A 12506-nucleotide genomic window follows, 5' to 3' on the forward strand; every position below is an offset into this window, starting at 1 on the left:
TCAAATCCCACCTCTGTCTCTGACTGATTCACTGTGTGACCCTGAGCAAGTCATTTGACCTCCTTGTGCTCCATCCTGTGGATGAACTTAGGCAACGCACCTTAACTCAGACTTATAAAAAGTTAAACACACAAAAAATAACTACAAGACTTAAATCATTACCATAAGAACATTTTAGGTAAACGGCCAGTACAAAAGAAAAGGCCTGTATAACTGTACTGCTGTATTCCTAGGCTAGGCTCTAAATGCTGATGATGTGAACTTGTATAGCAGCTGTCCCGCTGCTGTGGGACTACACAGGGACGCTCTGAACCGCGGCCTTTTCTAAGAACGTGTTCAGGGGTCGCGTCTCGCCTCTTGCAAACTCTCTGCTCAGCTCTGCTGGTCCCTCGGTACAGAATCTGGCAGGACATCTGGAATGTTACAGAGAGGGAAAACGAGGGGGAGGGAGGCGGGGAGACAGGTCTGTTACTCCGCCTCCGGCTTCATACGGCTCGCATTCCTTATTCACACAAAGAAGAGAGAAGGAAGAAAAGGGCAAATGAAATAAAAGGATCATGGCATTAGACAGCGTGATTCACCATCCTGTAACTGTACACCGCGCACCCCTGAGCACCGAATCAGCGCGGATTATACACAGAGGCAGCACGCTGGGCTGCAGGACGGGATGAAGCGCTTTGCTTGTATTACTGAGCGCCTGGCCAGTCGGATCTTTTGCGGTAGACAATGACGCGAGTGATTTTTTGATTTCTTCTTTATAATTTGTTACACCGGTCCCATGTAATGCAGTAGCTATATTATTACTATAGCGTTACACAGGCGGACTGGGGGTAACGATACCTCACCATGAAAAAAGAAAACGGGACAAAACATCATCATAATGATATTCTTGGTATGCGGGGGATCGTCTCTAACTGTTCGCAGTAATCGCTGAATGACTGTGCTGTGCGGTTCTCTTCAGGGTATATACGCGGGGCGCCGTGGCTAGTGGTCATGCCGAGGTGATCGCTGTTTAGTGCTGAGGTGTAATCTTTTTTTTTTGCAGAACGAGTACCTTAGGCAGTTCTTATGCATCTTGCTTTATTAAGCTGAGTTGTCAAAAACTGATGACTGCTTTCTTTTAAGAATCTTAAATGCCCTGTACTGAAAATCGCACAGTCAATTATGCTCGCACTCGTTTTTTAGGGAGAAATATCCTAGTTCTGAAGGCTGCCCGGATTGTTTCTGGGGGGTGTACGGGATATGGATGCTACCTGCATGACCCCTCGCCTGCTTTCGCGTTCTGGTGCCGAGTTCGCCCTAAATAGACCGAGGATGGTTCAGAAGGAGTGCCTAGCGTCACCCCCGCTGCCTGCATCCTCGTCTCCCAGGGGAGAGACCGCCGCGGAGACCAGGAAGGTGCCCGTGAAAAAGCACCACCACAACCACAACCTGAAACACCGCTACGATCTGCTGGAGACGCTGGGCAAGGGCACGTACGGGAAAGTGAAGAAAGGGATCGAGAGGTTCTCGGGGAGAGTGGTGAGTACAGAATATCCACCGGGCTGCGGCTTTAACTGTTACGAGATTTATAGTACAGCCGGACTGCAATTTGATCTTCTTCTTCTTCTTCTTCTTCTTCTTCTTCTTCTTCTTCTTCTTCTTCCTCTTCTTCTTCTTCTTCTTCAGACTTCAGACTTTGCAGCCCCCTAGTCCCAAGGTAGTTGATGGGGCTGTATGACAGGCGTTATTGCTAGCGGGAATAGTTAATCAGTTATATTACACTGGCATTCTGCTACCTACAGTAAATACAACGGCTGGAACTGATGGCTATTTTGTGTACGGTTCTATAAAGAACCATTCAGAACTTTGATGCGTTGTATTTGTAGTGCGATATGGTTCTGTTTTGAACTCCCAGCAGTAAATATTTGTAAACAAAACAACCTATAAATTGTGCAAATACAGCAGCAGTGTGCCTGGTAATGTTTTTTTTTTATCATGGAGCTGGCGCCCCTTCCAGTAGTACTGCCCCTCTCTCATTGGTGTGATTGGAGACACGGTCTGGAGGAGGCTGAAGGGGCTTGTTGGCAGTGCCAGCTGCCCCAGTCACAAGCTCCAGAGTGTCCACTGTGCTGCTGACTGGCATTGGCGCCACGGATAACTTTCCATCTCTGAAGAGCCCGGCCGCTGTTTCAATATGAACCTGCCAGAACAAACAGAGATATTCCGACTCACCAGCCTGCCACTCTCATGTTGCGCAGGAATAAAAATAGAGACAGTTTACCTCACCCTGCTCTGAAAACCCTCTTCCAGGGAGTGAGGCAGTGCGTGCTGGGGATTCACACTGCCTCATCCTGCTATGAAAACCCCCTTCCAGGGAGGGAGGCAGTGCGGGCTGGGGGTTCACACTGCCTCATCCTGCTCTGAAAACCCCCTTCCAGGGAGGGAGGGAGTGCGTGCTGGGGGTTCACACTGCCTCACCCTGCTCTGAAAACCCCCTTCCAGGGAGGGAGGGAGGGAGTGAGGGAGAGTGGGCTGGGGGTTCACACGTGCCTCATCCTGGTTGGGAAAATATCTGTGATTATTTTTTTATATTTGAAACGTTGTCTTTTTTTAGCTTCTGTCTGGCACATTCAGTGCATAAACTCCACTCCACAGTGTTCTCAGAGGCTGCAGCCCTGTTAGAGTCTTTGTCTTTGTTGTTGGAAGCATATGTTTTAATACCGCCTGTTTCCACTAGGGGGTATTGTACAGTAAATAAGGCAGGGCATCTGAGGTCACTAGGTGGTGTGTAATATGGATCAGTCTTAGTGCTTTTGATGTTAGTGTGTGTTGTGTAGTGTTTCTTATCTGCTCCTGTCATCAATCAGCCTGCCTGTCTGTCTGTCTATCTATCTATCTATCTATCTATCTATCTATCTATCTATCTATCTATCTATCTATCTCGCTATCTATCTATCTATCTATCTATCTATCTATCTATCTATCTATCTATCTATCTATCTAACTAACTAAGAATATATACTATTCTAAACTTCATAGGGAGCATGGATCACCACACAAATGAAAATGGGTGCTAAAAGGGGCTATAGTAAATAGTCCTGCATTGACCTTTTTTCTTTTTAAATTATTTTTTATGTTTGACCCCATAAGCACTATAAACATGCCCACAATAACACACACATGGGAGAAAGATGAATGGCTGCAATGAAATCTGTTTGGGCTTCTGTAGTTAATGTGAGTGTGTGGAGAAGGTAGCTCAGGAAAGGTATTTTTCTCTCTTCATCTCTCTCTCTCTCTCCTCCCCTCTCTCTGATCGGTACAGACACTGGTTCTCAGTCTCCAGACACATGCAGCTCTGATTTCAGAGATCTCATTCGCTCTCTGATCGATACTGACTGGTTCTCAGAGATCTCATTCGCTCTCTGATCGATACTGACACTGGTTCTCAGAGATCTCATTTGCTCTCTGATCGATACTGACACTGGTTCTCAGAGATCTCATTCACTCTCTGATCGATACTGACACTGGTTCTCAGAGATCTCATTCGCTCTCTGATCGATACTGACACTGGTTCTCAGAGATCTCATTCTCTCTCTGATCGATACTGACACTGGTTCTCAGAGATCTCATTTGCTCTCTGATCGATACTGACACTGGTTCTCAGAGATCTCATTCACTCTCTGATCGATACTGACACTGGTTCTCAGAGATCTCATTCGCTCTCTGATCGATACTGACACTGGTTCTCAGAGATCTCATTCACTCTCTGATCGATACTGACACTGGTTCTCAGAGATCTCATTCGCTCTCTGATCGATACTGACACTGGTTCTCAGAGATCTCATTCACTCTCTGATTGGTTGACTCTCTGAGGTCTCACTCTGTATGAAATGTGCTGATGTCATCTAGCTCATTGGGATTCAGGCTAACAGTGGTGGAGGCCTGAGGGAAACAAAACAAGTGTAAGCAGTTGTTAAGAGCAACCTAGAACATTAGTGACTGGACTCCCTCAGTGAAAAAGATTTGCAACAAAGATAGGACTCTAACCATGTAATAACATGGTAATAAGGAGGCTGGAGGCTGTGTGGTCCAGTGGTTAAAGAAACTGGCTTGTAACCAGAAGGTCCCCGGTTCAAATCCCACCTCAGCCCCTGACTCATTGTGTGACCCTGAGCAAGTCACTTAACCTCCTCGTGCTCCGTCTTTCGGGTGAGACGTAATTGTAAGTGACTCTGCAGCTGATGCATAGTTTACACACCCTAGTCTCTGTAAGTCGCCTTGGATAAAGGCGTCTGCTAAATAAACAAATCATCAATAACTGGGTAACTAACAATGGGTTCTGCTCGGACATGGTAACTTCTGATGGAATAAGAGTGTAATACATGAGAATGGCCTGAACCATGGTGTTACCGTGGAATTACACCAGGTAACAAGATATTGTTCCCAAGACCATGACCATGTAATTACACAGTACTTACCATGTAGTTACTATGTAAGAACCAATGGTAATGAATCCACTATTACATTGTTATTCATGCCCTGTAGTCAAGGTATTACATGTACCGTGATACACAGGAGTACTGCTTGTTCTTGACTTGACTTGTAGCGGTAAAATGCTCTTTCAATTTAAGGCAAACGTTTAATGAAAAATTTTGGAATTGAGAGAAAGGGATGCACCTCAGCCCCTGCCTGCCATTCAGTCCTAGGCCTCTCTAAGACAGACTGACACGGATGTTCTGGATTGTGTAACTGTTGCTGATCCTGTGATGTGGAGTACACTAATATCCACTCGGAGCTGCAACAAATTCATTTTACATCAAAGACATGTCAAGCAGTGCACAGCCTGTTGAGCCACTCCGAGATTTACAGTGAGCTTCATTCACCACACCCGAGGCTCCTCTACAGCTGAACCTAGTGAGCTTCATTCACCACACCCGAGGCTCCTCTACAGCTGAACCTAGTGAGCTTCATTCATCACACCCGAGGCTCCTCTACAGCTGAGACTAGTGAGCTTCATTCATCACACCCGAGGCTCCTCTACAGCTGAGCCTAGTGAGCGTCATTCATCACACCCGAGGCTCCTCTACAGCTGAGCCTAGTGAGCGTCATTCATCACACCCGAGGCTCCTCTACAGCTGAGACTAGTGAGCTTCATTCATCACACCCGAGGCTCCTCTACAGCTGAGCCTAATGAGCTTCATTCATCACACACGAGGCTCCTCTACAGCTGAGCCTAATGAGCTTCATTCATCACACCCGAGGCTCCTCTACAGCTGAGTCTAGTGAGCTTCATTCATCACACCCGAGGCTCCTCTACAGCTGAGCCTAATGAGCTTCATTCATCACACCCGAGGCTCCTCTACAGCTGAGCCTAATGAGCTTCATTCATCACACACGAGGCTCCTCTACAGCTGAGTCTAGTGAGCTTCATTCATCACACCCGAGGCTCCTCTACAGCTGGGCCTTGTGAGCTTCATTCATCACACCCGAGGCTCCTCTACAGCTGAGCCTAATGAGCTTCATTCATCACACACGAGGCTCCTCTACAGCTGAGCCTAGTGAGCTTCATTCATCACACCCGAGGCTCCTCTACAGCTGAGCCTAGTGAGCTTCATTCATCACACCCGAGGCTCCTCTACAGCTGAGCCTAGTGAGCTTCATTCATCACACCCGAGGCTCCTCTACAGCTGGGCCTTGTGAGCTTCATTCATCACACCCGAGGCTCCTCTACAGCTGGGCCTTGTGAGCTTCATTCATCACACCCGAGGCTCCTCTACAGCTGAGCCTAGTGAGCGTCATTCATCACACCCGAGGCTCCTCTACAGCTGGGCCTTGTGAGCTTCATTCATCACACCCGAGGCTCCTCTACAGCTGAGCCTAGTGAGCTTCATTCATCACACCCGAGGCTCCTCTACAGCTGGGCCTAGTGAGCTTCATTCATCACACCCGAGGCTCCTCTACAGCTGGGCCTAGTGAGCTTCATTCATCACACCCGAGGCTCCTCTACAGCTGAGCCTAGTGAGCTTCATTCATCACACCCGAGGCTCCTCTACAGCTGAGCCTAGTGAGCTTCATTCATCACACACGAGGCTCCTCTACAGCTGAGCCTAGTGAGCTTCATTCATCACACCCGAGGCTCCTCTACAGCTGAGCCTAGTGAGCTTCATTCATCACACCCGAGGCTCCTCTACAGCTGAGCCTAGTGAGCTTCATTCATCACACACGAGGCTCCTCTACAGCTGAGCCTAGTGAGCTTCATTCATCACACCCGAGGCTCCTCTACAGCTGAGCCTAGGGGCAGCTAGAGCAGGAGCGGAGCGGGCTGTGTTGGAACGGAGTGGAGCAGAGTGTGTGTGTTCATGGAAGGGAGTGGGCTATAATAGAATGGACGGGAGCAGAGTGTGTGTGTTCATGGAAGGGAGCAGGCTGTAATAGAATGGACGGGAGCAGTGTGTGTGTGTTCATGGAGGGAAGTGGGCTGTGATGGAATGGAGTCGAGCAGTGTGTGTGTGTTCATGGAGGGGAGTGGGGAGGGGTCCCTGTGTTTGGTTAGCTGTGTTTGGTCAGTGTGCTCCTCTGCTCAGCAGTGTTTACAGTAACAGTTACTCTCAGGACTGCGTTCACTAACAGCAGCATCACTCTGGGACTACAGCCAGATCCCTTTGCCTTATAAAGACACCTATTTAATATGAGAGGCACTGTTGGGTCATCTTTCTAGAAAAGCTCGGCACAGATATGCAGGAAGTGTGTGTGTAGCTAACAAAACTATTTCTAAAATTAGTCTTCCCTGTTGCGTGCTTTTTAAAGAAACACACGCTATCACAAATATGTATTGTCATTTTAAAACATGACAAAAACTGCATATTTGAGACCTACATAGAGAATGGATCTGCATGGTGTGGAAAATGCATGGAATTCTTTTTTGAGCCCCGATCCTGTTAAACACTCAGTCATTACCCTGTTATGTATTGATGTGTTTTGATAAGGTGAGCCAAGTGCAAAAGCTATAGAATGACCTCCCTGCTCACAAACATATACACCAGTGCTCCCTACTACAGCAGTAGAACACTCACACGCACATTAACCCTGATGAATCCCAATCACACACAGAGAGTAATGACCAGCGCAGTCTATTAGGGGCTCCTCCAGACTGTGTAGAGACAGCTCAGTAATAGGCTCATGTTAGTGCAATCCCTGCCTCTCTCAGTCTAATTGCAGCTGTATATGAAGTATATAATTCAGAGGCCAGACTAGCCCTGCATGCCTGTAGAGAGGCACCCTGTACGCACGCACACTGCACTCACACACATGCACACACCCGCACACACACACGCACGCACACACACACACACTGCACTCACACACGTAGGCACGTATGCACGCACACATGTTTCCTTAATTATCATTCTGGCTGCTTTTGTTAGCATACTTGACACAGAGCAAACACAACCATATGGAGGAGAGGGGGAGAGCAGGGAGCTGCATGCTAGGCATTGGTTCAGCCCAGCCGCAAGAATGGAGTGTTCAAAGAGTCTAAGCTGGGTTCAGTTGTGTTCTCATGGATAAAATTACAAACATTTGTCATATTGTTTAATACCGGGGTATACAGTGTTGACCTTAAAAAAATATTATGTGGGTTTCATTCAAACTCTAAAAGTCCTCTATTACTGGCATGAAATGGCAGTTTTATTTGGGCAATCTGTATTGGCAATGTACTGCAGTTAATTAGGAGAAACCGCCTGTGGACTTTTAAATTGAAAGCCCTGCTGTATGCAGTAATGAAAAGATAGTCAGCCTTTGCCATGGTTTGTTCCCTGCCTCACCACACTGTAATGGATTTCCTTCTAGGGGCTGATGAGCTAATAATACTGACATCAGCATAAGACCCGTACTTACCTCCTGACTACACAGCTTGCTCTTTAGTTGAATGGTAAGCCATTCTTCTTTTAATTGTATGGTTTGTGGTTCACATCCAGCCTTTGCCTTTCCATTCAGTTCAATGGGCTGAGATGCCAAATCATTACAACACTTGCCTGTACTTTACCATGCTTAGTGTTTTACTAGACTTCTCTGTAGACCTCAGTAAGATACGTGCAAACTGCTGGGTAAAACTGCAATAAATGAAAGAGTCAGACTTTCCTTTGCAAATAATACCACCGCCTGGGTTTTCTTAAGAGACAGGGCAAACCAAACTGCACAGAATAACTAATAATGTCGGCAAATCATTTTAGACAGAGATATTTTCCTTTCACATCATATAACTTCTGCAAAAGTGTGCAGACGGAGCGTGCTTTAACACTGAGCGTATCGATCTCGCAGGGCTCCTGTCTCTCCCATTCCCTCGCCATTCCCCAGGTAACAGATTCCTGCGATACAGAGAGCTGTATCTGTAATCCATATCCGCTCCTCATAAATCCAGCCTCAGCAACGTTGCAGTCCATTAAGCAGCAGCACCAGCCTCATGCTATATTATTTCTAAAGCAGGCCAGACAGTTAATGATTAGCTTCTCAGTAGCCAGTACAGAATTCGAAGCATGCATGCAGTCCCTTGCTCTGGTTTAACTATTTCATTCAGAGCTCAGTAGAGCAAGCTGCCCCACACAGGGATATATTGATTTCTGTTCTTGCTTGCTTTGAAACAGATCAGCCCTGAGAATGTTTCGGAGGGTTCTGGCACGGCAGTAATCTGATGCAGTGTTTCACTCTCGTCCGGCTCTTTCACTTTCACCCTGCTCTTGTTAGTAAAAACACTGAACTGCAGAACACTCTTCACTAACCAGCTTGCTGTGCAGGGGTGAGACAGAGACAGACACCTCGTTGGTGTTTATGTTCTGGTAAATGGACAGTTCTATTCGAGTCTACGGCCACCCTTTAGAGATTTGAATCCCACACCAAACTTTATTTTTTATAGCAGCACCACTACTGATGTTTTTTTAAAAGATGAGTTTCTCTGATCCATTGAAAGCTATATATTTAACATCCTCCCTCTGCTCTGCACTGGTGAAATGCAGGAAGGCTATTATACTTACTTCACAGCCTACTTCTACTTCACCCTCTTGAGTGAGGAATAACTGTGTGACGCAAAAAGAGACATTTCAACCACACAGTAAAACAGTGAGCTGACTAATGAAAAGGCTGTGAAATAATTTCGAGACGTCTAGCAAGTACACTTTTGAACTGCTGTTGCATTTCTGAACTGGGACAGAGTGAGGGAGAGTTAGGCTACGTGGGGATTAACAATGAAAAGGTCCTGATGACAGAGGCATCATGAATGGGGAATGGCACATGAAAGAGCGTCTCCAGCAGGAAATGAAGCCGTGAGAGAAAGTTAATATCCTTTAGAAGTGCTTGTTTGTGACGTGATAATAGTCTCCTGAAGTTCCTCCGTTGGGATTCTCTAGCAGACAGAAAGGTTCAGTGTTTAAGCAAATACAGGACTGAGACCCTCCTCCCTGCAGTGTCTGTCTGTCACCTGCCTCAAGAAGAACCCCGGCCATTAATCAGGAAATGGAGACTTTTCAAAGTTTATTATCAGCGATTTCATCTTATTCACCCATATTCTTCTTTGAAGGGAATCTGAATGGGCAGCTGTCTGGATTCACTTGGTATCATTTTCTGTTTCGGTCATCATATCCTTATAGCTTTCTAAATCTCAGAACGTTTAAAGCACCCTCAATAGAGCTCTGAGAATGGTGACGAACCTCAAAGCACAACTGGTACACCAGAGTGTAACCGTTAACCTCTTCCCTAGCGGATGGAAGAGGCTTTCAGAGGGACAGGTTAATGGTTACACTCGGGTGTACCAGATGTAGTTGGAGGTTAGATCTGCCACCAGGATGTGATGAATGAAACAGAAAGTTATACCAAGTGAATCCAAATGACAAGAAGAATACATATATCTGTTTGCTCTGGAATATCTGCAAGGATTTAATGTTTCAGACAAAATACAGATCCCCCTATCAGCCCACTCCAACACCCACACAGAATGTTGAAAGAGAAGAAAACCAATGCTGTTCCATCTGCTGGATATCAGGGAGACTGGGGGCTGCAGGGATCTGCTGGGCAGGGCGTCCTCTTCTTAGACAGCGTGGGCAGGAAGTGCTCCAGCTGCAGGCGGGACAACAAGCTGCAGTCCAGCTCAACACTTACCAGACAGAGCAGCCAGTCTGCACTCGCTCAAGAGAGGAATGTGCTGACTAAAACCCAAACAAGTGTTTATACAGTGAGGCTGAAAGTGTAACAAGAAGTACTGTAATATGAAAGTGCCTGTCTGCAGTGCTCCTCCCCAGAGACTGGGATCCTGATCTAGCTCCAGGAAAGTGACTGAAGTACCCCCCCTCCCTCACTCTGCAGGGGGCAGCTCGGTCCAACCCCCCACCTCCAGTGCTGTGACATTGTTCTAGCCTACAAGCATGGCAGGAAATAATTGCTCGATAAAAATAGCAGCTATGCACAGCTGCTTGACCTGTGAGGGGAGTCCACACATTCTTAGCATTCGAAGCATTCAAAATATCCGTCTGCTGCTTTTTTAAAAGCATTGTTTACCTGTTTTTATTCAGTGTATTTGTCTGCAACAAGCAGCCCATACTGTGTACGGGCAGAACAGCCCTTCTCAGAGTGCCATCGGAGGCAAAGCACGCCCAACACAGCAACGCACACGTATTCTATCTGAAAATCTTACAAAGACTTCATTTGTTCTGAGATGTTTATAGAGGACATTTAGTCTAGCTCTGTGCTGATTCAAGCAAATTAGAACTGAAAACATTGCAGTTCTCTTTTTAAATGGTAAGTGAGCAGGGATTACTTTGGGAACAGACAGAACAGTCATTCTTGAACCAATTACAGCACTGACCTACGGGGACACCCCTTACTGGGATCCCAGGAAACTGGAGAGCGGCAGGCAGAGTGGTTCTGTGTGCCTGAAGCGTGTGGCGTGTTAACAGACGTCCCTTCTGTAGGAGTCGGTTTGGCTCAGCTCCTTTATTTAAAAGCATTGTGGTCAATGTGACTGGAATGGCAGAGGACCTAAACACTGTCAGCATTTTAATATTAACACTGAGGCCAACTCTGGCACTTTCCTGTTACATAACAACATAAGAAAGGTTACTTGTTTGGTTGTTAGCAGCTTATTGATCCCAGAATCTCATCAAGCAGCTTCTTGAAGGATCCCAGGGTGTCGGCTTCAACAACATTACTGGGGAGATGGTTCCAGACTCCCACAATTCTCTGTGTAAAAAAGTGCCTCCTATTTTCTGTTTTGAATGCCCCTTTATCTAATCTCCATTTGTGACCCCTAGTCCTTGTTTCTTTCTTCAGGTCAAAAAAGTTCCCTGGGTCGACATTGTCTATACCTTTTAGAATTTTGAATGCTTGAATCAGATCACCTTGTAGTCTTCTTTGTTCAAGACTGAATAGATTCAATTATTTTAGCCTGTCTGCATACGACATGCCTTTTAAACCCGGGATAATTCTGGTTGCTCTTCTATGCACTGTTTCTAGAGCAGCAATATTCTTTTTGTAACGAGGTGACCAGAACTGAACACAATATTCTAGATGAGGTCTTACTAATGCATTGTAAAGTTTTAACATTACTTCCCTTGATTTAAATTCAACACTTTTTACTATATATCTGAGCATCTTGTTAGCCTTTTATATAGCTTCCCAACATTGTCTAGATGAAGACATTTCTGAGTCAACATAAACTCTTTTTCATAGATTCCTTCTTCAATTTCGGTGTCTCCCATATGGTATTTATAATACACATTTTCATTGCCTGTGTGCAGTACCTTACACTTTTCTCTGTTAAATGTAATTTGCCATGTGTTCTGAATGCTGTCTAGATCATTTTGAATGACCTTTGCTGCTGCAACAGTGTTTGCCACTCCTCTTTTTTGTGTCGTCTGCAAATTTAACAAGTTTGCTTACTTTACCAGAATCTAAATCATTCATGTAGATTAGGAATAGCAGAGGACCTAATACTGATCCCTGTGGTACACCACTGGTTACCTCGCTCCATTTTGAGGTTTCTCCTCTAATCAGTACTTTCTGTTTTCTACATGTTAACCACTCCCTAATCCATGTGCATGCATTTCCTTGAATCCCTACTGCGTTCAGTTTTCAGTTTGAGAATTCATCTTTAATGCGGGACTTTGTCAAAAGCTTTCTGGAAATCTAAATAAACCATGTTGTATGCTTTGCAATTATCCATTGTTGATGTTGCATCCTCAAAAAAATCAAGCAGGTTAGTTAAAACCATGCTGACTGTCTCCCAGGATACTGTTGCCATATAGGTAATTTTCCATTTTGGATCTTATTATAATTTCATTGATTCCCATTTGTTTTATTTATATAGCGCCTTTCATAGCAAAGTATCTCAAACAGAACAAAAGTATGCAGTATCAACAAGGAGTAAAACTTACAAACTAACAGCAAATAATTATAATAAAATCAATAATAACAACAATAAAAAAATAAACAATTGAAGAAAACAAGAAATGAATCAAAATAAGCAAATAAAAATAGAT

The 12506-nt window shown here is 45.3% G+C and overlaps 1 protein-coding gene across 1 annotated transcript in view; it reads left to right on the forward strand.

The window, feature by feature from the left end:
• The first annotated feature begins 434 nt into the window (after positions 1-434).
• The window catches only part of LOC117420083 (NUAK family SNF1-like kinase 1), a 33303-nt gene continuing 21231 nt past the window's right edge, over positions 435-12506 (forward strand). Inside the window, exon 1 of the mRNA XM_058985530.1 lies at positions 435-1521. Coding sequence (XP_058841513.1) covers positions 1243-1521 — 279 coding nt within the window. The 5' untranslated portion in view covers positions 435-1242. The remainder of the gene's footprint in view (positions 1522-12506) is intronic.

This window comes from Acipenser ruthenus, chromosome 14 (genome assembly GCF_902713425.1).
Source record: "Acipenser ruthenus chromosome 14, fAciRut3.2 maternal haplotype, whole genome shotgun sequence".
Classification (NCBI taxonomy): Eukaryota; Metazoa; Chordata; class Actinopteri; order Acipenseriformes; family Acipenseridae; genus Acipenser; species Acipenser ruthenus.